Source organism: Setaria viridis, chromosome 9, assembly GCF_005286985.2.
Source record: "Setaria viridis chromosome 9, Setaria_viridis_v4.0, whole genome shotgun sequence".
In the NCBI taxonomy this organism is placed as follows: Eukaryota; Viridiplantae; Streptophyta; class Magnoliopsida; order Poales; family Poaceae; genus Setaria; species Setaria viridis.
In genome coordinates, this window is record NC_048271.2 from 54,459,995 (window position 1) to 54,485,422 (window position 25,428).

Sequence of the window (25,428 nt, forward strand, 5' to 3'; positions counted from 1 at the left end):
GGGAGCCCCAGGTGTTCCAGGCGGGCAGCGGGCACGGTGCGGTGCGCGGCCAACTACACGCCGCTGTCGCCGATCAGCTTCGTCGAGCGCGCCGCGGCCGTCTACGGGGTGCGCACCGCCGTGGTGTACGGGGAGCGGCGGCATTCCTGGAGGGAGACGCGGGACCGGTGCGTCCGTGTGGCGGCCGCGCTCGCCACCCGCTTCGGCCTCGCGCGCGGTGATGTGGTGAGGCGTCCTTTCTCTTGTTTTGCATACCATGTTTGCAAATTACAAGTTGCCTGCGAAAGCGATGCCAGCACAAATAGTCAAATACTACTGTCTCAGAGCTGTCCCCTCCGTAAACGATAAATCTGTTGTCGTTAGCTCTAGCCGTCTCTGCTTCTTCGTTCTAGATGCGATGAAGGTAACAAATGGCCAAAAAAAAAGAAGAGAGATGCTTCATACTTCATAGCTCTGAAACAGTACAATGATGCTGTTTTTTTCTCGGAAAAAAGGCTCTTGTTCTTTTCTAAGACATTTCTAGGCAGATCCAACATCTTAGCTAGGCACCGATTAGTGCGGGGGCAGCATGCGGATGAATTGTTGTACTGATTTCTTTTTCTTGTTAGATTTTAATCAATGTATTAACCCGTGCGTCTGTACGGCTAGTACTATTTTAGAAAATGCGTGAATGATTACAACGTTGTGAAATTAGTATGATCCAGGACTTTTTTGGGTTGACTGATATGATATGTGTGTATTAACCTATATCTCTCTGTTGAATCAGTCTTTCGAAAAGTTATCTTTCTGGTTTTCCTCATGTTCAGGATATTCGTTACATATTTGCAAATTGCAATAGTATGTACGTTATGATGTTTCCTTTCTTTTTTTGTTAGTTTGGTTTTCCAACTTCCACGATATAACCATATTGTTAATGTTTAGGTGAATAGTATGCAGATATAGAAGTATAGAACGATACAAGACAACGAAGCTAATTTTTCCTAATATAGAAGATTATGTTAATTTTGAAACGAATATTAAGAGTATTCTATGTTAATTTAGAAGTATGTACTGTGTTTGTGGGGTGGGAGGGTACTTTAGAATATTTTTCATAAGCAGAGTGTGTAGTTTGGAAGAGGATAAAAGGTATATTTTGGATCAATTTATTTGTTAGCGCCGTAGCGGTATTTTGGATTCTTTCCATAAGCAGAGTATGAATTTGGAAGCAAATAATAGGGCTATTTTGGGTCTTTTTTTTTCTTAATGCTAAAGTTGGGTAACTTAGAAACACATTAAGTTCACTGACGACTGTTTGTTAGCAATAATGATTACACTTCATCAAATCGATATTTGGATGTTTCGATTTGTGATAATTGATAATAGGATTTTTTTCTCTTTTTATAGCGCTTTATGATGTTAGCCTGGCAACCTCCTAGCATCAAATCCAGCCTGTTAGCTTACGCAAATGACGATTTTTCCCAGCAAAATTCACTAACCTCAAAATGTCAACCCAAATGTGCCAGCGATGTACGAGCTGCACTTCGCCGTGCCCATGGCCGGCGCGGTCCTCTGCACGCTAACACTCGGCATGACGCCTACATGTTGTCCGTTCTGCTGAAGCACTCCAGCGTTAAGGTCTTGACATAAAATTTGGACCTCAAGATTCTGCGTTGAATAATATGGAGGACTTAGAAGATCTGCTTAACTTCATTGCAGGTTCCAAATCGGCTTGCGAGTGGTTCAAGGCGTACCAATAGCCGATCGGCGGCGAAACTTTTCGAACTCATGGGTAGACGTTCTTGGAATAAACACCACGACTGATAGATATTTAATGCAAGCATGCAATGTAAAAAAATAAAATATTAATGGAATGTGCCATCAGCTATATGAGCCGACGGACTAAGATAAAACATTGTAACACAACAGCAATAGAAGGAGCCCTTGTTAACATGCGCGCATCAGATAGATTAACAGATCTAGTCAATGTCTTGATAAGTGTAATTGAACTTAGACAAGGTAACACGAATGAGAGGACATTGACATCAATCTATCAACTTAAAAGATTAAAACACAACAAACAAGGACCTCTTGCCTACCGCTTACAAGCTAATTAAGTTAATAAAACCTAATCAATGTCATGACCGTGTAATTGAACTTAGACAAGGTAACACGGTGAGAAAATATTAACTTCAGCCCATTAAATCAACAAGACAAGCTCGCAGCAGTAAAGCCTCGTACGCGTCCCTATCGGCTCAATGACGTCACCATGCTTCCGTGAGATACGAATAAGACCCAATCGAAGCATCGGCTATTAACAGTAGCGTGCTGACGTCAAGGGCCTGACGGTTAGCAATACGAGGGCCAGAGGTAAAGATCTATCGGACCTAGCATATATAAAGCAATAAAAGCATGCAAAGTCTACCCGCTGATACGATCTGATAACTGTGAAGGGCAAGGGAGCTGATGAGGATTACCTAACCAGATCTAAGCCGTTCGATAATTATGAGCGCTTGATTAAACTAAGAGATCGATACAATGCAACTTAATAAAACCAAACAACTCGATACCTGTGAGCAACCGTCGAAGACAAGCAGAATATTGGACAAATCCTAGAAAGTTTTACTTGCAATCTAACATAACTTGATAACTGGCCACACAACAATATCAGAATATGAGACTTAGAAAGTTGTGATAGAGGTCGTAATGACCGGATGACGGTACTTACAAGCTCGTCTGAGATCGAAGCCGATGCAGCCTTGTGCGCTAGAAGGAATTCGTCAAATCTACTCTACTCCTACTCCTAGGGTTTTGACGGCGTGACGCCGAAATGTTGTATTGATTGATTGATGATTATTCATTATAAGGCTTATGGGCTTATACGACATGAACTATTACAGCTATTTCTAAAAACTATTAAAGATGAATCTCCACGCTTTCCTTTATTTGGTAGAGTCGATTTTGCTTCGGACTAGGCCCGCCTGGTCTTTCATCGGCTTCTAGAATCATAGTCAACAGCGGCTAATATTAGTCAACACGGCTTCATCAACGGACTCTTTTTCTCCTTCATCGGCTATGAGAACCTTATCCACAGCGGTTGAATTTGATCGAAAACCGGCGTCAACTCAAGGTATTCTTCGTCGACTCGCACCTCCTTGACGTCGGGAGAGCCGCTCTGAAGCGCCTCGCCGAATCAGGCGTCAACGCCCTTCCGGTTGTTCTAATAATTTCAGACGATGAAGGCGATCCCTGCAGCGGCGACTCCGACGGCATGGACTACGAGGATCTCATCAAGAACGCCACATCACAGTTCGACATCCGGTGGCCGGTGAGCGAGCTGGATCCGATCGCGCTGAACTAAACGTCCATCGCCACGGTCCTCTCGTACGACATCACCGCCATGGCGACGTACCTATGGACCGTGCTCATGTTCCACGGCAACGGCTGGAACCTGACGTGGGGAATCGCCATGCAGGGCGGCACCAACTGACCAACGTGTGCCTCCGCCACTTCACGGCGAAGGCCATCTTCGACAGCATCGCGCGGCACCGGGTGACGCACATGGGCGGCGCGCCCACGGTGCTCAACATGATCGTCACCGCGCCGGCCGCGGACCGGAAGCCGCTGCCGGCGACGGTGCGCGTCGTGACGGGCGGCGTGCCGCCGGTGCCACAAGTCTTGTTAGAGATGGAGGCGCTCGGCTTCGTCATGTACCACGTGTACGGCCTCACGGAGACGTGCGGGGCGGCGACCGTGTGCACGTGGATGCCGTAGTGGGACGCGTTGCCGGCGGAGGAGCGCGCGCGGCGGAAGGCGCGGCAGGGGTTCCATCACGTCGCGGTGCAGGACGTCGAAGTCAAGAACCCGGTCACGACGGAGAGCGTGCCGCACGACGGCCGGACGCTGGGCGAGGTGATGTTCCGAGGCAACACCGTGTGAGCGGGTACTACAAGGACCTCGACGCGACGAAAGAATCGATGGCCGGCGGTTGGCTGCGCAGCGGGGACCTCGCCGTGCGGCATCCGTATGGGTACATCCAGGTCAAGGACCGGGCCAAGGACATGATCATATCGGGCGGCGAGAACATCAGCTCGATCGAGGTGGAGTCTGTGATCTTGAGCCACCCTGCTGTTCTTGAGGCCGCGACGGTGGCGAGGCCAGACGACCACTGGGGCGAGACGCCGTGCGCGTCTGTGAAGCTGAAGGAGGAAGGGAGTGCGACGGAGGCCGAGATCGTGAGCTTCTGCCGGAAGAGGCTGCCGCATTACATGGCGCCGAAGACGGTGGTGTTTGAGGATCTGCCCAAGACTTCGACAGGGAAGACGCAGAAGTTCGTCCTCCGGGAGAAGGCCCGGGCTATGGGCAGCCTGACAAAGACTGCCAATAGCAAATTGTGAGGCTATTATTTGCCTGATTCAAAAATGTTTTTTCTATTGTATGATTGTACCATATTTTATCCGGAGATCGCGACATTGTTGTACTTGCATGATGTTTAGCTGATGGCTTATCACTTTCTCCTCCTTGGACTGGAACTGGAAGCATATTCTGAATTTCTTGGACAGTAGCTGAACAGTCGATGAATTTTACTTCCAGGCTGCACATGCACACACCAACAGGCAACAGGCTACTGCAAGTTGCATCCCGAAGAGAAAAAAAATATTGCATTCACAAGCAATTTTGGCGTGCTCGAGAAAAGGAAATGGTTTCTCTACTGTCCTGTTCAATGCACTTAGGCGTAAAGGGATTCCACCAGCACGATTCGGTGATGTAGGTTCGTATAATATTCCAGATTTTTTCCCTCATTGATTACTATAGTGAGCACATGGACTTCACTAATGCACACGAAGTGTGACTGATCCGACTGACCTCCTAAGCCTCCAAAGATGACAAGCTCATCTGGTTCATAAAAACTTCCGTAACCTTATCAATAATTTCGTTATCCACAAAGGCCTTGCGCAATTGATCGCATTGTGCGTTGTCGAAGAAGAAGAAGAAGAAGCTAATTTGGGAGATCGATCCCAATCGCATTTCGCAGGCACGCTTCCATGGATGGATCCAAGTGGTGCGATGCCAACTACGTGCCGCTCACGCCGCTGAGCTTCTTGGAGAGCACCGCGCTCGTGTACGGTGGCCGGACGGCCATTGTCTGCGGCGACAGGCAGTTCTCGTGGCGCGAGACGCGAGAGCGGTGCCTCGCCGGGGCGTCCGCGCTCGCGCATCTCGGCGTCGGCCGCCGTGACGTGGTAAGTCACCGGAGCTTGACGAGTTGCTGTCCTTTTCTTATTCTTCTTCTTTCCTTTCCATGCCTTGTCAAACTCATCTCCCGAGACGATGAATCATGAATGGCTGAGCTGCTGCTCCGTGTGCTGCGTGCCAGGTCGCGGTCATCGCCTCGAACACGCCGGCGATGTACGAGCTCCATTTCAGCGTGCCCATGACCAGCGGCGTCCTCTGCACGCTGAACACCCGGCACGACGCCGCCACGGTGTCTGTCCTACTGAAACACTCGGACGCCAAGGTGTTCCTCGTCGAGACGCAGTTCCTCGCCGTCGCCCACGACGCACTGAGGCTCCTCGCTGACGCCAGTGCCAACCTTCCCCTCGTCATCACCATCTCGGACATGGACGGCGGCGGCATGGACTACGAAGCTCTTCTGCGGAGCGCGCCGCGCGGCTTCGAGATCCGGTGGCCGGCCGACGAGCGCGACCCGATATCGCTGAACTACACGTCGGGGACGACGTCGAGGCCCAAGGGCGTCATCTACAGCCACCGCGGCGCGTTCCTGAACACGCTGGCCACGTTACTCATCAACGACGTAGTGACCATGCCGGTGTACCTCTGGACCGTGCCCATGTTCCACTGCAACGGCTGGTGCATGGTGTGGGGCACCGCGGCGAAGGGAGGCACGAGCATCTGCATCGGGAGCGTGTCGCCCAAGGTCATCTTCGAGAAGATCGTGCGACACGGGGTGACCAACATGGGCGGCGCGCCGACGGTGCTCAACATGATCGTGAACGCGCCGGCGTCGGAGCGGAAGCCGCTGCCGAGGAGGGTCAGAATCTCGACGGGCGGCGCGCCGCCACCGCCGCAGGTCCTGGCCAAGATGGACGAGCTGGGGTTCGAGGTCGTGCACGGGTACGGCCTCACGGAGACGTACGGGGCGGCGACGGTGTGCGCGTGGAAGCCCGAGTGGGACGCGCTGCCGCCCGCCGAGCGCGCCCGGATCAAGGCGCTGCAGGGCGTCCCCCACAACATGCTCCATGAGATCGCCATCAAGGATCCGGTCACCATGGAGACCTTGCCCTCCGACGGGCGCGCCGTCGGCGAGGTCATGCTCCGCGGGAACACGGTCATGAGCGGGTACTTCAAGGACGCGGCCGCCACGGAGGAGGCCATGCGCGGCGGGTGGCTGCGCACGGGCGACCTCGGCGTGCGGCACCCGGACGGGTACCTCCAGCTCAAGGACAGGTCCAAGGACATCATCATATCGGGCGGCGAGAACATAAGCTCCATCGAAGTGGAGTCGGTGCTGTTCGGGCACCCCGCGGTGCTCGACGCCGCGGTGGTCGCGAGGCCGGACGACCACTGGGGCGAGACGCCGTGCGCGTTCGTCACGCTCAAGGACGGGGCGAGAGCCACCGCGGAGGACATCATCGAGTTCTGCCGGGCACGGCTGCCGCGCTACATGGCGCCGCGGACGGTGGTGTTCAGCGACCTCCCCAAGACTTCGACCGGGAAGACGCAGAAATATCTGCTCCGGGAGAAGGCGAGGGGCATGGGAAGCTTGCGAAAGCCAGACAGAAGCAGGCTCTAGCTGACTTTGCTGCTGGGAATATAGCTCATTCCTGAGAGTGTGCTGATGTGATGGTTTAGCTTGCTCAGTTCTGCTGATGTAATTTCAGAATGGTGTGCCATTATGGATCAGTCTTGTTCTAACAACCAGCATGGTACAGTATATCTATGGACATGAACTTTTTTATTCTGAAACGACACATTCCAAGAGCTGGATGCTCATGGGATGCATTATTGATTATCCAATCTAATAAGTAATCACTTCCTTCATTTATTCAAACATCTATACCAATGGAGAACAAAATCTTAGATAAACCAGACCTAACATACACGCAAAGTTACAACAACAATCTCACCGTGACTCACATCGTATAATAACATCTATAGAGTTCTAACCTCTATAGCATCAAAGGAAGCAGATCAGGATGAGCACCATGTGGAAGGAGATAGCGGACATTCTCCACATGGACCCGGCAAACTCCGACCTCGCGGCTCCTCCCTCTGCAAGACCAACCATTAGAAACCTGAATACCTGATGCACTCAGTATGCTCAGAAAACGTTCTGTGCTGTAGATTTGCAGGCTGTACTTACTCTGTTGGCACGCTGTCTCGTTTGCAGTTACAAGAGCGGTATGTATGCTGAGCGACGTGGTGTTGGAGTAACCGGTGTACGCGCACATCTTGGATTCGCAGCCGGTGCCGTTCGTGCTCCCAAGCTTCAGACCTCCATCGCAGGGCTGCAGTGCCGGGCACCTTCTGTCTTGCACTGGGGAGCAGTCTAGCCTGGTGATCACATGGGGACAAGAAATATGAATTATCCTGGTCAGTGACGGTGATTGGCAAATCCCAAAAGAGAAATGGGGGCAGGGGAGCTTACTGCTCGTAGTTGTTTGCATTGCAACTGCACTTGATGCAGTTCTGTGCGGTGAGCGCGTAGGTGCCATTCGGGAGGAGCAGACTGTGATCAGCCGAGGTGTTGCTGATCGACGAACGGCAAACTGAGAGTACAGAAATTCCAAGAGCAGTTAGTACCGACTGGTGGCTGCGAAATCATTTGCGAATGCATAAGAAAAGAAAATGAACAGTAGTCAAAAGGATGCGTCCAAATATCAATGGCAATTGTGACTTGTCAGCAGTGGAGAGTTGGCTTTAGTAGTATGTTCAGAGTTCAGACTAGAAAGTCAAACAGTTTGGCCGGTGACAGCAACATATAACAACTTAAAAGGTTAATTTCTTGAACGAATTTCTTCTGAATGAGTTGTGTTTTCTTAATAAATATTCAAATGGGTGGACTTGTCCTGCCGCGCAGGATGAACAAACAGGGAGTTGTCTAATAAATGTTCCATGCCGTTCACAACGGTGGCCTGAGGTGTCTCGGCGTCTCTGAACAACCTTGCATGTGCAGCAACCTTGTCCAGCTCACCAAGTCAACGCATCTTTTTTAAAAAGAACTTTAGTAAACAATCTCCACCCACGGGAACCATGGCCGAATCCAATTTTCCAAACAATATCCTATTAGAACCCTGCATTTGGTTTAGCAGACCCAAGTTACCTAGGACAAATTTATGAAAGCGAAAGAAGTCATCTCTCTGCCTCGAACTCACGCACTCATCCTCTGCAACTAACTCATCAGTTTGGCCCCTCCTCTGCACTCTGCAGCAGAACTAGCAATTTTCTTTGGCACTAGCCCACTAAACGGCTTCATAGTCATGGCAGCTGAGCTAGGCAATGAATCGTATGATTCTGAACGTGCTACCATGTGTTAATCCAAGCATATTGCATGTGTAATTAAGAGCACAAGATCATGAAGAGGAGCGCACTTACCAGGGAGGGGGACATCCAGAATCTGGCTCTGATTTAGGGGGTCGGTTATCTTATTCAGATTCAGCAGCGTCTGCTGGTTCACCCCGAACCTGGCGGCGATGCCGGACGTATCGTCCCCCTTGGCGACGCTGTAGGCGAAGTGCATCACGGTGACGCCGTCCACCGGGTCGCAGGAGCAGGGCAGCGGGATCCGCACCTTCTGGCCGACGTTAATCTTGCTGGGGTCGGGGATGCTGTTGGCGGTGGCGATCTCCTGGTAGGTGACGAAGGCGCCGAACACGTCGCGGGCGATGTGGTCCAGCCAGTCCTGCGGCTGCACGACGTAGATGGGGCCACTTTCCGACTGGCCCACCATGTTGCTCCCGCAGCGGCAGCGGAAGGGGATGCGAACGATGGCCTCGGCCGCGATGGGCGCGGAGGGGGAGGTGTCGGCGGCGAGGTTATTGGCGCCGAGGAGCTCGGCGAGCGTGGTGGTGGTGTTGAAGCGGGCGGCGAGCCCCGCGTAGGTGGTGGCGTTGGGCACCGCGTAGCCGATGGCGGACTGGCAGGTGGCACCCGGCGTGGCGCAGGTGAAGTTGGCGGCCGAGGCGGGCGCCGCGAAGAAGAGGAACAGCAGCGCGGCGGCCGGCACGGTCAGGCGGGCGGCGAGCGACGGCATGGTGGCCGGGCTGGCCGCGGCGAGGAGAAAGGTTTGGAGGCTTTGGGAGGGGAGGTTTGACCGGAGAGTTGACGCGGGAGGCGGATTGGAGGTTGCCCGGCAGCTCAAGTCAGGGGGTTAAGGCGGCTTAAATGGTTGCGCTGTGGGCCCCTCTCCATTTCTCCGTTTGATTTCCCTCGAAGAAAAAAATTTGGATCGTACTGCAAAATCCATTGAAGTTTCAGCGATCGGTCTCCATCGTAGAAATCTGCTCCAACAGGGAAAATGCGATGACTTTCCAACGGGCAAGAAAAAGGCCATGGTGGACTGCCAGCTTCCGAGCTTGAAGAAATGCAGGCAGCAAACTAGCAAAGCCTCGTTCCCGGGTTCCGACGGGCGTTGTCGATGACCCCGGGCGTCGACCGACGACCAAGACAGACTGGCTGGGGCCTGGCCTGGACGCGCAGGAAAATGGCAAGTCGCCCACGACGCGAGGCCGACGTCTCCGCGCCGGACACCAGTGCCGTCCCCATCACGCGCGAAGCTTAGACGCGTGGGTACTCGATGCCATGGAAAGCGCTTTGTCCACTCCCTTCGGGACAAGGACAAACAAGGCGCGTGCAGGTTTATGGACGAATCTAATCAACATCAGGCTTATAGCACTGGGAAATATACTCACGAGGCATTTCATTATTTCACATGATTCGCCAAGCAAAATTCCCGTGAACCTAGAACGTGGAAGGGGAATTAGGGAAAGCATACAAAAGAATGAATGAACCAATGGAGGCAGGGAATGGGGTCGATCAACTTCCTACAAAAAAAATGTTCCCTTACAGGCAAAATTTGGAGCCTAGAAAGATAAAATTCCTTTGCGCTGGCAATCTAATTCACTCCAGAGGGGAGGAAGGAGTCATGCCAGGGGGATCATCGTTCAGTGGGGGTGCGGAGCTGAAGTCGATGTTCGGGAATACTCCGGGTGGCCTCTCAAGAGGTTGTATGGACAATAACTGTGTCGAGTCCCCGACGACATCGGCCCATCCATAATGAGGCTCGGCCCTGGCTCAAAATGAGTGCAAGTCGATGAGATTCATATTCAACCAATCATTGGTCAAATTGGTACCAAGGAGATGTTTAAAAGCATCAGCAGAACAAATATCTTACTCATAGTACGTCTCCTCATCGACTACCAAATCCCAGCTCTCGCCAGTTGTGCTCTTTCCATACTTGTGGACTTTTCTGAAATCCACGACAAATATGGTTTAGCAGTGATCCACTGGTAGTGACAATATAGTCAACTTCAAAACAATTTACTACTGGTATTAACATCCAAGATAATAATCATTTGTATGGTGATGCTAGGAAAAGTCTGCAGTCTAAATACCAATAAGATGTTTCAAAGTCTACAGTCTAAATGCAGTCCAATTCCAGTCAAGTGTTAGACCAAAACATTATTATGTCACTTACCCATTACCAAAGTGTTCTTCTCCCCAAGTCCTTGACCAGCCTGAAAGTTTCAATACCAATGTAAGTAGCCAGTACATATTTTTCCAAGTAGATTATGACACTTTATATCCCAATCATAAAGTAGTGGTACCAGCACAATCACAAGGAAAGATAAAAAGGCTCGGAAAAAGAAGAGGTGGAAGTGAAGCATATCTCAAAAGTAACATTTCACAATGTAACAAATATACACGTGTGAAAGGTACATGATTTAAAGGTATGCTGTTGTGCTGTCAGATTTCAATACATCTTTGGACGTTGATGTGGTCTTGACCCATTTGGCACAAAATCCAACTAGCATAAAAAACATAAGGTGGCCAATCTAGATGATTTTTCTGTCATGATGCTCATAGTAAAAAAATGATTGACAGATGCTAACACATTATGTTCGGAAATGGAGGGGCTACTGTATCTTAATAACTAGCATGCATATGAGAAAAATGCTGTGCATATAAAGTATTTAGTGGTAATGGATCTTACGTCCACCGCCAGGAGATACATGCCATGTCTCCCCTTGTCGAGAACCAATTCCTGCAAAGAATTTTTCTTCCCACTTATCCCCCCATTTAGTGCCTAAATCTGTCTCAGCCCACTTATCTGTCCTGTAAGAACATTCATGCAATGAAGGTGTTATCAACCACTGGCAGAGTGGCAGTCAAGGAGAAAGTATATGTAACAATAAACAACTTCCCAATATCGTGCAGAACTGCAGACAGAAAATGTAAAGACAGGGCATCAATTTGTCCCTCAGAGGAACAGCTCACTATCAAAGTATCACTACGAACTATGTACTGGTGTCAAGCGTACATTTTAGTGTAATTAACCAATTGATATGTGAATCTACATACCGATAAACAACAAGAAATTCTCTGTTGTAATGAAAGGGTAATTTGGAAATTGTGATTTGGAAACTAAACATTCAAGATTAAGCACAACACCGGCTGTACACGCATCTTCTATGACCATATAGCTTATGCTGAAAATATGAAAAGGCTCACCATTTCAATACAAATCCACGGCCATCATAATGTTCACCCCACCTCTCCCACCAAGACTGCTCGTTTAACCTTCCATATTTGTGAGCACCTTTTTCTGTCCAGCCTTTGGCATCATATTTCTCCCACCTAGTAGAAAACATTTATGGATCAAAATGAACTTTACAGACTTTCAACCAGAACCATGAAAAAAAAAGATCCAATTCTCACCATTTCTCATACCACCCAGCATTTTCTGCACCTGATTTTGCTTGTTTTTCAGCACTTCTCTCTATTCTTGCAAGATTGCTGTATGGGACAAGGCAACCCGTGTCAGTATCTCTCAAGTGGGATTGTTCTAACCTTGAATGGATGTCAAAGAAGAAACTGACACTGTGAGACATGGCAGGTATACTGTAAGCTAAGGTTGGGCTAGATCATCAGGTATAGTGACATTTACACCAATGGATTGGCTGGATTTCCCAATAGGGAACATGAATAATGATGTGGCAGATCATTTGTCTGTGCAAGAACATTGCACCTAAATTTCACACCTGATGATCTAAATAACATGGGTGCATAGCCATGGACGGTGTTACAAATGCAAATAGGTGGTAACAATCTGCTTGTACTTAAAAATGAAAAGTTCTCAGTAGAGCTACAGAATCAACATCATTCTCAAAGTAGACTTAAAACAAGAAGGCCAGATGGACCTCCATATGTAATTCTTGGTTATAAGAAAGGTCTTCATCAATGTTTTGTTCTTAGGTTTGCAATGGAGACTAAATCTCATGTCTTACCCGGGTAGGACTGGTATACTTAATATATATGATTTTACAGATTAGTTAACTTACCTCCATTCATCTTGGTACAAAACTTCCTTCCATTTTTCCCACCAAGAGTCACCTAAAGCATTCTTCCCAGATTTCTCGGCACCTAATGTTTATAGTTGTATTTTATTGAAAAGTCAGTCCCAGCAGAAGCGAGCATAGATTGAAAAAAAACAAAACAAAGGCATTCAACATAGCTAAAACAACACAATTTGTGTGCTGAACTGCTAATGCACAATAATCATGTTGACTGAACATTTCAATAAGCATACATTGAAAGAAAACAAAAACAAAGTGTTCAGCATAACTAAACAACGTTATTTGCGTGCTAATGCGCAATAACCATGCTACCTGCAATTCAACAATCACGAAACTTATATACCATCCTAAATTATCAAAGCACACATATGCTACCAAAGAGGTAGAGCCTCCATTATAAAAGAATACTTTGCATACCTAGTTCCTTATATCCAGTCCAGTCACTTTTCTCCCACCACTGCCACATATAATAAAGTTATTAAGATTTGCAGTAATTAAATAACAAGATTACTGAACTCGCAAGCTTCAGTCGGTCATTGATGACAAAGAATGGTTCTTTGTCCAGCACTTCAGCAATTTGTCAACACAGTTAGGTGTCTTGTGTCTAGCTTTGGGAGGTTAAGGTTTCAAGCCTCTATGCTTGATTGAGTACAGTGATGTTGAAGCTAGCAGAGAATATCCATGTGCCAGTGCCCATGCTAGAGTTTTTTTAGTGAAATGAAATAATTACCTTAATTCAAAAGGTAATGCCACAAACTAAAAACTAGCTATTAAAAATAAAAGGTAATTCATTAACAGTTACACTATAGAAGCAATAGTTATAATGCTAGTAGAGTTTGTAAATTGTGCTTAAAGTTGACCTGCTACTCAAGCAAATCACTAAAAATAAAGGTAAGATCTAAACGTAGAGCACCCAAAGCCACACACCAATTATTTAAAGCTGCAAGCATGTTGTAAAGGCAACTGAACGAGGACAGATATGATCCATCAGGATAAGTAAAGAGCCAAAAACATACAGTCTCTTTCCATTCTGTGGAACCATCATGGCTCTGTCCTCCCATTCTTGCCCATCGGCACCGGAACCCATTCTCGCCGAGATCTTCTCCACTCTCCCTGTACCAAGTGCTTCCATCTTCGTTCGTTCCGGACTCCTTGACTGCTTCATCCAGCAAGTTGATTCCCCACTCCTTCTCACTAGCAATACCAGTGTCTATAAGGCAGGTGCCAAACAAACACATGCATTTCCTTAGCAAAGCAGAGACCTAAAGTTTGGACTCTACAAGTGGGAGCATTTCATTTTGGACTAAACCAACATTTTACTCTTAGGATTGAAAATGTCAGCAAGGAGCCTACCTCTCTTGGGCGGGGTATCCCGGGATTGAGGGGCCGGTCCCCTCTGCGTGCACCGCGGATAGAAATCTTGTTGCTTGAATTGCCTTCTAGAACTATACTAGTAAACAATAAAATGCGTGTTAAAATTCCATTCCCTAAGCAATGTGCATTGGACTACAATATCTGAAGCTTCTGATAAAAGCATTGGCACATTAACTTGTCATTACGCAATCTAAATCAGGAAAAAGAAACACCACATGTCGGAATGATGCAATCGACTAGTAACTGTAAAATGCGGGCACACTCCACAAGTCCATAGAACTAGAAAAAAAATCCCCTAGATGCGACGTGGCCAGCAGCCGTCCCGCGTACCGAGGTGCAGGGAAGGGGAGCGGAGGCATGGCGGTGAGGCTGGCGCGCCGGCGGCCAGGTGCGGCGGCGGATGGCTTGCTCCCATCGACGCGCCACTCCTCGGCGCGCTCGGGCGCGGCCGCGGCCGCCCTGGAGAGGCGCCTCCGCGGCTCCGGGTCGGCCCCGGCGCAGCAGCACCGGATCGCGGCGCGACGTCGCGGCGCGGGGCGGCGCGGCCATGGCGCCGCCCCCCTCGCCGTGGTCAGATCGAACGGCGGCCACGCGAGGCCCCTGGAGCACGCGGCCATCTTCTCATGCCACGGCGAGGGCGGGGCCGTGGGGGGCGGGCGCGGCGGCCGGTGCCGGCGGGTGGACGGGCCGGTCGTCTAGCAGTGGCGGGAGGAGGGAGGCGGAGGGGAGGGTTTTATACGAATGGTGGGGCGGAGGCAGGCGGTGCGCATCGCTGCTGCTCCGGGCCAACGAGAGCGACTGATAAGGGTTCGCTCCCGCGGGGCCGAGGAGAGAGAGACGGGACAAGTTTCTATGGGTTTTATTAGATCTTCGGAGATGCTTTGGATGGAGGCCGGGAATGGCAAGGGAGCATGATATGGCATGATATGGGGCTGGGAGAGACGGAAGGAGGCGGGGAGACGGAGGAGGGAGAAGGCTGGGGTGGCGGGGCCCACATGTCGGTGGTCGATTCAGATCGAACGGAGTCTGTGGCCTGTGCTGTAGGAGTGGGACCATTCACGGATGCGACTCTAGCTGTGGCTGCAAAGGCGGACATTTCCATTTTTTTCAAATTATATATGATTTTTTACTATGGTGAATTGAAATGATACGATAATACAAGTTTAAGGGGAATGGAAACGTCACAAACTCCATCGTCTGTCAATATCCACGTCTCGTAATAGCACTAGACGATATTGTATTCGTATCAACACGATATCATTACCGTTTTGTGTTGTCACGATCGACTCACATCGTGCTAGCCACGGCCTTGCAGCTAGCCATTATGCTGAAGTGAGGATCACATTTATGATATGTGAATTAATAGTGATTCGGAAAATTCAACTATATTCTAAAAACTAATTGGTTCGTCTGAGCCCATGGTTGCAACAAAGGGGGCGTTTTCTTCCCGTGTCTTATTTTTAGCACGTGTCACATCGAATGTTTAGATACTAATTATGAGTAGTAAACGTAGACTAATTACAAAACCAATTACATAAGTGGAATCTAAACGGCGAGACGAATCTATTAAGCCTAATTTAGCCTAATTATTCCATCATTAGCAAATATTTACTGTAGCAACACATTGTCAAATCATGGACTAATTAGGCTTAATAGATTCGTCTCGCCGTTTAGATTCGTCTTATGTAATGGGTTTTGTAAATAGTCTACGTTTAATACTTCTAATTAGTATCTAAACATTCGATGTGACGGGTGCTAAAGTTTAGCAAGTGGAAGAAAACAGGCCCAAAAGCTAATCTCGGGTTGTTTTGTCGACCTTCTTATTGAATAAAGTTATTTGAGTTATTTGAGTCTAGGAGACAATAGGAAAGTGAAGGACATGTAGCCCTCTAATTGTAGAGATGCAATGCAAATGTACTGTATGTACGAAGATGAAGCACTTTGGCTGTGGCTTTGTGGGGATGGAGCGAGAAAACGGGTGACTTCTGGAATACTATTGCATCTTCTCCGAAAGGATAGAGCTGCGATAAGAAAATTGCCTGGTGTCGGAGCGTATCAACTTGCCACGCCTACCAGAAAACCTCGCCCCTTGTCCTACGGTGCTTGTGTCTCACGTACCCTACAAGTTATTCCTTCGAGAACAACACACCAGTGAATTGAAAAGTAAACAATGCCTAGTCCTACTCGGATTGACCAATTGGTTACGTTGTTACCAGTTACCACAACTAAGCGTAACCACTGTAGTAAATTTTACCACAACAAAGTAGCATTTGAAATTGTTTGTTTACAAGCAATTAGTACACTTGTTTTTCAGTTCATGTAAGCGAAAGCAGAGACTGTACATCGTTTACCACATGCCTCGCCTAGGTACGCCAGTAGAGCAGTGCTTTGCACTTTGCAGTGTCACATCTGACGTGGTGCCACGCGACGCGGAACATGTGGACAAGACCGTACTCCACCGACGTGGCGTCCACCCGGGCGGCTAAAGCCGGATCAGGATCAGGGCCTCGGCACAGTTACGTGGAAAAAGCGCCGCCTCCCCGCGGCCACGGATCGTCCACGTCGACGCCCCGGATCAGGGGAAACACGGGGACACCCCACACGTGGCAGACAAGCCGCGCCGCGCGTCCAGGTGTTCAGGTAACTAGTGGCTCAGCTTCGTCGACGAGCCGGCCGGACACGCCGGGGCCCTGCGCTTTTCACCGGTCGCGACTCGCGGCGCGAGCGGATAAGTGTTCACGCCCGGGAGCCTCCTCGGAGAGACCGACGGCCATGCCGCCGGCCGTGGAAGCCGCGGCGTGTTTTTTTCTTCCTTTCTCGTCCTGGGCTCTCTCGGCAGCGGATAAGAGCATCGACTGCGCGCCGTGACGACATGTTTTTGTGACCGGGTGTTTTGGAACGTACCGGCGCTTGGCTGGGGTGCGTTCAGGAAGCATCTGCTCTGCTGTGTTGTCGCGGGAAAAGATGTGGAATCGTTCGTGTGGACGTGATGCGGCCCTTGGCCTTAAGCGTCAGTTGGAGATTTCGCGATCGTTTGCGTCGGTGCCACCGTCGCAGAGTTCACTTTCGCTTTGGTCTCGGCACTTGCGCTAGCTTCGTCGAGAAAGAGACGTGGCGTGGGAGATTAAAAACATTTCTTTGCCGAATTTACCCGTTACATGTTCGAGCCAATTCAATGGGACATAATGGGCCGACAATGACGACGAAGATGGGCTGATGGCGGTGGGAAAGTCCATTTGCAAGGGACCAAGCCCATACCTTCTCATCGGGCCTAAATAGAGCTTGGAAGTCCTTATAAAAAGAAAAAGGGCTGATCAGCCAACCTTTCTTTATTCGTTGGTAAGTTGCGGAAATCAACAGCTTGACACGTACAGAAAGCACGTACTAAAACACAGCAAAATGTACACGGCAAGCGCGGCGCACAGTACAAACTGAAACTCCAAAGGCTACTACTACTGGATGTAGGACTGGCCGGTGATGTCGAGGTCGCGGTCGCCGGTGGACGGCGGCGGCGGGTGACTGGGCTTCCCGGCGGCCTTGGCCTCCTCGGGCCCGTCTGCGCTCTGCGTGGCGCTGGCGCGCGGCCTGGCCGGGTCCCTCCGCCGGCCCTGCCCCTCCTCGGTCGCGTACATCCCGCCGCCGTAGGCCTCCCGCGTGAGCGGCTTCATCTCGGAGATGTTGGGCGGCTGGTGCTCCCGCTGCAGCTGCGGCTGCTCCCCGGCCACGAGGTCGGCCAGCTCCGGGTCGCTCGACGGCACCTTGGGCTTCTCCTCTCTGTCCTCCATCGCCTTCTCCCTGTTCGGAAAAACCCTCTCCATTGATGGTACTCGTGCGCGTGTGCGTGTGTGCGTGTGTGCGTGTCACTCGTCCTGTCGCAAGTAGGCTGGTGCTCATCCGGCAGCGGCCTGTGAGTGGGCTTGCTTAAATAGCTGCGCGGTGGATGGAGATGGATCGGGACGATCGCGCCGGGAGACAGCCTCGCGTGAGATCTCGTGCGTGCGTGACCGCGTGCGCTTGTTTATTCCGGCGCGGCGGCGCCGTTGGGGGGTACGCGTGTCGCGGCCGGGGCACGCGTGGAGCGAACGCTCGAGGGCCGCGTGGGACGATCGGGACACCTGCTAGAGGTCGGTGCCTGGGGTGTCGGGGGACGTGACTCGTGGACGTCACCATGTCGAATGCCGCCGCCTGGATCGGATGTGGCCCGGGCCGCCGCAGCATTTGATCTTTTCCGTCGTAGGTTCGTGCGGCAAGAGGTGAACTCTATATGGAGCCATCTACACGCACCTACCGAAAGCCATTGCAAAGTGATGTGCCGCGACTGGTTGAACTGGACAGGTGGTGGTTTCCGTCGTGTATAGCTGTGGTAGTGCGTTTAAGGTGCCGGGTTCCTCGGGCGTCCATGCCGATTCTGTGCTTCAATTCGCTCCTCATCACGAATCAGACGACGATGGAACCCATCTTTCTGCTGGAGGATACCATCGATGTCGTGTGTGCGCTAACCCGGAGGCATCATCGCCAAGTTCACCCACCCCTGCTTGGGTCCCTTCCGGCAGATGCAGTAGCCGTCTGCGCGAAAGGCTTTACGTGCAGCCAGAGCCAGCACTGGCCCCATGAGACCATGCCGTTTATGCGATGCAGCGTCTCTTCGTCCTGTTTTTCTTTCTGAAGAAGTCAGCAGCATCTCTTCCGGTGGAGCCGAATCGTAGGTGTGCCCGCGCAGCCGGGTGCGCTTCTGCTCGCGCAATTTCCAGGGCACTGCGCCGGCATCAAGAGACGGGACTAAATTTAATCCCTATCTATCGAATGTTTAGATACTAATTAACATGGAATGTTTAGTACTAATTAGAAGTATTAAATAGAGGTTAATTACAAAATCAATTGTACAAATGAAGGTTAATTCGCGAGATGAATCTATTAAACCTAATTAATCCATGATTAGCACATATTTATTGGAAGGCTAATTCGCGAGACGAATCTATTAAGCCTAATTAGTTCCTGATTTGACCATGTGATGCTACAGTAAATATGTGCTAATCATTGTAGATTATCTCGCGAATTAGCCACAGTTTATGCAATTAGTTTTATAATTAACTACTCAAACATCCTATGTAACCCGAACTAAAAATTAGTCCATGGATCCCAACACCGCACATCAGTTGAGTCGTTTCCTGTCCTGTCCTTTCCTTGGGCCAATGCAGACTGAGACCGGTCAAGGCACATTCATCTCCGAGCAGGGCGCAGCATCACAATTTGGGTTCCCTATCCAAGTATACCACATCATCGGCAGTGGTCTCACAGGCTTGCTGCAGGAGCGTTTTCCGCGTTCAACAGAAATTGCCATGTCCAGAATGTTCAGCTGGGTCCATCATCAGCTAAGCTGCAGAATGTTCAAAACGGCGATCAGCCGATCAGGATTGAATGCATGAATTCATGAACCTAGCTATAGTTTCTGTTCCGAGTACGGAGGAAACTACCATGAACCTGCACTGCGGCGAGCGAGACGTTGCTCGCATCAGTTGTAGTGCCCAGCATGTCACTCCGATCGGCCATGCCGATATGTGCTTCTCAGTGGCAGACACCTGCCGAACATGCTCTCGAGTTGTTGGACGAAATGAACTTTCTCAGCACGCTACGCTTGCACTTGGGTAGAGTCGAGTCAGGGTGAGGTCTTCTGGGTGGACGACCTGAGATTGGAGTGGATCGAGTCCTCTGTTGACTTGACCGGCAACTGAAGTCTATGGCCATTGTCTGTTCCCGATTCCGGAGGGCGTCCAGCCGGAAAATCATACGTGCCCACAAGTGCAGACACGACACGACACGAGAGCTGTGTTCTGCTTGTTGGCAGTGCGTGATGGCGCCCTGCGGTCTTCCTACTGCTCCACGCGGTGTGGTGTGCAGAGTCCACGCCGAGGTCTCCGGTCGCGTCGTGGCGGCACTGCCACCCTCCAATCGCTTTCCTCCTCCTCCTCCTCCAAGAACAAACCAAGAAAACACAGTACAGTCCTTGATTCTTGATGCGCCATGGATGCCTTTCGGATATGTGATCGGATCAGTAGTGTGCCTGAAGAACTGGTCTACATGCCGTATTCCGGCTGCGTGCATGGAAAATTCAGACCCCGTTTTGTTCGCATGTACAGGCGTACGGTGCAGCTGAACGAGTCCTAAAGACGAAACACGGGCTGGATGATGGAACTGCTCAAAAAAAATTTCAACCGGAAAAGGAAAATCCGCATAGTGACGCCAAACCAGGCGCATTATTTTCCATGCCAAACTGCAGAAAATGCAAGCGCCAGCGTTTTCCCTGATCGAGATTCGAGTGATGAAGAATCAGTCCGCGGGTTCAGCCAAGGAAGGAACTGTATTTGAATTCAAACGACAGGGGCACAAGCAATCTCAGCCATGCAGAGATGATGAGAGCCCTAGTAGAGGTAGAGCCTTTCATTTTTGCTTCGGACGCGTGACTTGTCCGGTCATCTCGGCATTCGCCTAACTCACACTCGATCAGGTTGCTGTTGCAGAGCAGTGTGTGTGAACCTACAAAAAATTTTGGCACTGCTTGTGCATGCGACTTCGTCGACCTGCAGGCTGGGGTTCACACGCTACAAACAAACAGGGCACGATTTGGTCCGTCGATTCGTGATGAGTTGAGTTGATTCAGTTCGTCAGAGAGAGCGGTCTCTATCAGGTGGAAAGCCAGTCCGCCTTCAAAGTCGGTCAAGATGACCAAATGGCGAGGCGCAGCCACACACCTAGAGCATGTCTGCTGGATCTGGATGCTAGTAGCTGTGGATTTTCAAGCAAGCTTATGACCCTTGACAACTCTAATTAAGATCCAGAATTCTATTACGAACTGCTCATTAAGATGGTACATGACTGCATGGGTGGTGATAATTCTCTTCCATTTGCTTTAGACTGAAGTCAGTTTTCTGCTTCTGACTTCTCTGCAGAGTAAGAAGGTTAATTATTAAAGAGGTAGTGAAGCAGGAGTGTGAAGAGAGACTTGTATTTTTACATCACTTATACTTCAGAGTTCAGACTGAAGCCATTCTCTGTTCTGCTTTCACTGCATTACAGTACTATAGAAACAAGAGTGTGAACAAAGACTTTTACCCAGTTTGGTGCAGCTTAGGAACCAGGAGAGGTTCACATGACTATGAAGGAACTTTACAGGAAACAAACGTGGTAAATTTTCCCAAAATCCTCGCATTCAAGATGGGTCATGTACTATCTTAGGATGTGGTAAGAGTGGAAGACTACCAAGTCATTGGTAAACCGGCCAAACCAACCAGAAGCATTGCACGCCATTCGTTAGCTCAAATTCAAATTGGGATTGCCTGATCGGCAGATAATCTCGGTGGTCGTTTTGGGTCATCGCAACGAAAAGTATTCTAGACGTCAAAATCCTGTGTTAATGTGGACTGCGACTCACACCTTTGAAATATAAATTAGTCATTAGACCAGCAGGGCAAGGTATAGGGATAGTAATTTAGCGGTAACGACAGGGGCCCAACTCACCACACTCGTGGTGAATTAGGCTTCATCCAGGTGATGAAGCAATAATTTCTTCTTCTTTTTTGTCATGATTCAAGCTGTTTTTCTAGACTGTACCAAGAGCTCATCCAGTGCCTGCCTTTTGTTATAAATAGATTAAACCTAGCACACAAGGGGTGAAAACCGTTATATAACGCCGCCTTTCAGAAAAAAGAAGTGACTGCAGTGAGAGAATGCTTCATATAGACTTGCAGCTACGGGGTTACGGGCAATGTGGCTAGCTTAAAAGAGAAAAATAGAAGCATGCATCCACACAACACTTTCTTATTCAAAGTGGCATGTACTTGATATTGACATCTTTTCAAAATTGAAAATAGTCGCCGTCTCAATCCAACGAGCTTATACTAAGTCTAATATTCCGTTGATGTTGACTCCAGATAAGTTATAAAGCAAGTCCAGTCATACATTTCGAGAGGCTGAACAATATGGAATTCAATTACAGAAGAAGCACCAAAGCAATCTCCCTTTTGCCGTGATAGAACTGCTTTGTCTCTAGTAGATAATTGGTTTTTCATTTTTTTTCCTTTTCTTGTGACAGAAAAAAAAACATATGCCTTCATTCGTTCTGCCTATGTTTTATGAATAATTTTTCAAATTTATGTGACACATGCTACACGAGATGCAACGCCATGGCAGAATGTTAGACGGGAGATGCCGTGATCCTAGTTTCCTAGATGTAGATTGATTGGCTTATCAACGCCTTTCATCCAGGTCCACCAACCGTGCTCCAGAGATCCGTATCAAACATGTAAAAAGAGTTTGACAAACAATAAACTAAATCAAAGAGAAAAAGCAAAAAGAAAATGGTGAGTGTTACAATTCATTGTAGCATAATTTATTATAGTTCATGAACCTAAATGACACTGTCGAGCAAACCGTGTTGGCGCACTTTCCTCTAGAAAAATAAAAGGCACCACTGAATCCTAACAAGCAAACTAAGAGAGAGAGAGAGAGAGAAATGCTTACTAAACTATGAAAAAAATGAATAATTTGGTGAACCCTACAAACTAAATGGTAAGCATATTATTATATTAACATATAACTAGACATTCAAAGTAGAACTGGTTGTACGAGCAGTGTCATCTTCCAATCATCATTAAGATGACTCCTGATGCCACTAGGTAGCCCATCAACCTCTAATGGGCAAATAATAGATTTCACAACGAATAAGAACACATCAATGATTTAGCCGAACACTCCATAACCGTTACCCATCAGGTTTTCCAAAATGGAGAGTCACTGCTATTATTCAATCTTCACAACCAGATGCGGTTATTTATTTTAGGTGTAGAAAAGGGTCAAGTTTTGTGACTTAACAAATCCCCAGAGTCCATCCAAACACACACCTCAAATAAAATAAAAAAAGGTTTCTACATAATGCAGTAAAACTATTGCTGCTGTTGAGCCGCCGAACTCATTCTCTGAGTGAGCAAGCACGACCTACTTACTTGTCGTTTTCAGCGCTGCTAAGAAACTGTGACCACTGGTCTCCAGGAAACCGCGTGACTTCATAAAACCCTGGCTATATAAGCGAGGCGGCCGCTACCCGGCACCCTCATCCATCGACCGGCGCAAGGCGAAGCAAGCAGAGCTGAAGGAGGAGAGCACTTGAGGCCTAGCACGAGAGAGCACACAACAGCGACGGCAATGGCGTCCATGGAAGTGGAGCAGGATCTCCCGGGCTTCCGGTTCCACCCCACCGAGGAGGAGCTCCTCGACTTCTACCTCGCCCACATGGTCCACGGCAAGAAGCTCCACTTCGACATCATCGGCACGCTCAACATCTACCGCCACGACCCATGGGACCTTCCTGGTACGTCCACGATCAAGATGGCATGTGATCTTGAGACGATCGATTGGATGGTTTGTCTGATCATCAAGCTGTGACGTGGTGTGCAGCGATGGCGAAGATCGGGGAGAGGGAGTGGTACTTCTTCGTGCCGCGGGACCGGAAGGCCGGCAGCGGCGGGCGGCCGAACCGGACGACGGAGCGCGGGTTCTGGAAGGCCACGGGGTCGGACAGGGCCATCCGGAGTTCGGAGAACGCCAAGCGGGTGATCGGGCTCAAGAAGACGCTCGTCTTCTACCAGGGGCGCGCCCCGCGGGGCACCAAGACGGACTGGGTCATGAACGAGTACCGCCTCCCCGACTACGGCACCGGCCGCGGAGCGCCGCCGCCTCCCCAGGTAATGATGATCCGCCGGACGGAGTTCCGCACAAGTGCTCGTGATTTTCTCAGGAATTTCGCCATCCTAGCTAGAACTGGTAGCAAAATTAACAGTGATGAAAGAAAGATCATATCAAGCACGAAACGTTTACTGATCAATTTTTTAACTGCCTTTCACTGGTTTGGTACGAAATTGCCAAATCAGCGTGCGATTTAAACAGTAATTAACTGGGGGAGGTAAAGTGCTGATCGGCTTCTTGCCTTTGGCCTGATATCTGATTTACTACCATATTGTGTTTTTTTTCTTCTCTTCGTCAGTTGACTTAGGAGTTGACCCGCTTTTCCTTAAAACTGCATGGAAATTTTGTCCAGCAAGAAACGTGGTAGCCTACTAGGCCATAGCATGCAATCAATCATTGTAGGAAATTGACGAATGTCTGACGTTTCTGCAGGAGGACATGGTGCTGTGCAAGATCTACCGGAAAGCCACCCCACTGAAGGAGCTGGAACAGAGAGCCTCTGCCATGGAGGAGATGCAGAGGCGCAGCGACGCTGCACACTACACGGCCAGGGCATCCCTGACCCAGGCCTCGGCCTCCGCCGGCGACGACTACCTGTCGTCCGACGACAGCTTCCTCTTCCCCTCCGCTTCCTCGTCGCCGCCATCGGGCGACAGCTACAGCGCGCACAAGGAAGCCAAGCAGGAAGCGGCAGAAGCGACGGTCACGGTGGCGTCGACGTCTCTGATGCAGGCGGCGAACATGGCCGTCATGCAGCCCCCGGCGGTGAGGCACGGCGACCTGCCTACCCTGCAGGTGCCGACGAACCATGGAGCCCTGGACTGGATGCAGGACCTGTCCCAGCTACGCAGCCCGTGGCAGGACCAGTTTTTCTTGTCTCCCTTGGCCAATCTGCTCTCTTGAAGGGTTTCAAAAATCTGCTCTCTTGAAGGGGACAATACTGGAAGAAGGTGAAGTGTCCCAATCTAGTCGCGTTATCAGAATGCGTTTCAGGTTCAGCTTTGCAAGGTGCGAGCTGCAAGCGTGATGCTAGCTTAGAGGTGAAACCGGTTGTACATACTGAATATTAGTTTTAGATGCGATTAGTTATTGTGGATGCCTTTTGGTATGTTATGTTTGACATGACTGAAATCGCAATAAATTAACTGAGAATTGGTGGTTCTGTTTGCTACGTTCTACAATCCTGATCCTTCAGAAAACAAAATACTTGATGAACATTGGAGTCCAGAGATAGGAGTAGATCTTGCTTGAGTTGTAGTATAAGGGTTTTTTTTTACATATACATAGAAAAAATTTCAACATTTTGTATGTAACATTTTGCATAATCCATAAGAAATCAAAATAATTGAGGACAGTCATGACCCATAGAAATCAAATAATTAAGGACAATAAGCCTAAGCCATCAAAATCACTATTTTAGGGATGCTTGCTCGATATCACCTTTCCACTTTTTTTCCTGCTAAGGGATCATAAGACCACTTTCTTCTTCCCTTGTATATTGATCACCCTTCTCGTGCTTCCCAAATCGCCTTCGCTCTACCTCACAAATGTTATAGTGCAAAACATATAGGTGTCTCGTGAGCAAGGTTTTGCCAAGAAAAGTTACTTTTGGCACACCAGACGGACAAAAATTTAACCACTAAATTGTTCTGAAGACATATATTGTTAAAAGATACTCCTCCGTCCCAAATTACTAATTTTTTGACTTTTTTTAAGGTACATAGCTCTTGATATGTACCTAGAT

The 25,428-nt window shown here is 49.3% G+C and overlaps 4 protein-coding genes and 1 pseudogene across 4 annotated transcripts; 3 read left to right on the forward strand and 2 right to left on the reverse strand.

Annotated features, from left to right (window-relative positions):
- The first annotated feature begins 1,492 nt into the window (after window positions 1-1,492).
- Window positions 1,493-4,462, forward strand: LOC117837999 (butanoate--CoA ligase AAE1-like; annotated as a pseudogene).
- A 241-nt stretch (window positions 4,463-4,703) lies between these two features.
- LOC117837996 (butanoate--CoA ligase AAE1) lies at window positions 4,704-6,963 on the forward strand. Its single transcript, XM_034717853.2, has 2 exons — window positions 4,704-5,219; window positions 5,354-6,963. Exons 1-2 carry the CDS (start codon window positions 5,022-5,024, stop codon window positions 6,788-6,790), a joined length of 1,635 nt encoding a protein of 544 aa, XP_034573744.1. The 5' UTR covers window positions 4,704-5,021; the 3' UTR covers window positions 6,791-6,963.
- Window positions 6,964-7,016: 53 nt separating this feature from the next.
- Window positions 7,017-14,872, reverse strand: LOC117835820 (protein EARLY STARVATION 1, chloroplastic). The gene is made up of 15 exons (XM_034715138.2): window positions 14,277-14,872; window positions 13,926-14,017; window positions 13,589-13,782; window positions 12,990-13,029; window positions 12,558-12,639; window positions 11,935-12,012; window positions 11,728-11,853; window positions 11,210-11,331; window positions 10,694-10,733; window positions 10,391-10,465; window positions 10,121-10,285; window positions 8,593-9,368; window positions 7,646-7,766; window positions 7,361-7,551; window positions 7,017-7,269 (listed from the first exon to the last, which is right to left on the reverse strand). The coding sequence occupies exons 1-15, from the start codon at window positions 14,561-14,563 to the stop codon at window positions 7,175-7,177; spliced, it is 2,484 nt and encodes an 827-aa protein (XP_034571029.1). The 5' UTR covers window positions 14,564-14,872; the 3' UTR covers window positions 7,017-7,174.
- Window positions 14,873-17,238: 2,366 nt separating this feature from the next.
- On the reverse strand, window positions 17,239-17,864 carry LOC117839950 (uncharacterized). Its single transcript, XM_034720392.2, has one exon. It carries the CDS (start codon window positions 17,762-17,764, stop codon window positions 17,399-17,401), a length of 366 nt encoding a protein of 121 aa, XP_034576283.1. The 5' UTR covers window positions 17,765-17,864; the 3' UTR covers window positions 17,239-17,398.
- A 5,191-nt stretch (window positions 17,865-23,055) lies between these two features.
- On the forward strand, window positions 23,056-24,846 carry LOC117839000 (NAC domain-containing protein 22). Its single transcript, XM_034719222.2, has 3 exons — window positions 23,056-23,310; window positions 23,397-23,683; window positions 24,117-24,846. The coding sequence occupies exons 1-3, from the start codon at window positions 23,145-23,147 to the stop codon at window positions 24,585-24,587; spliced, it is 924 nt and encodes a 307-aa protein (XP_034575113.1). The 5' UTR covers window positions 23,056-23,144; the 3' UTR covers window positions 24,588-24,846.
- Window positions 24,847-25,428: the final 582 nt, after the last annotated feature.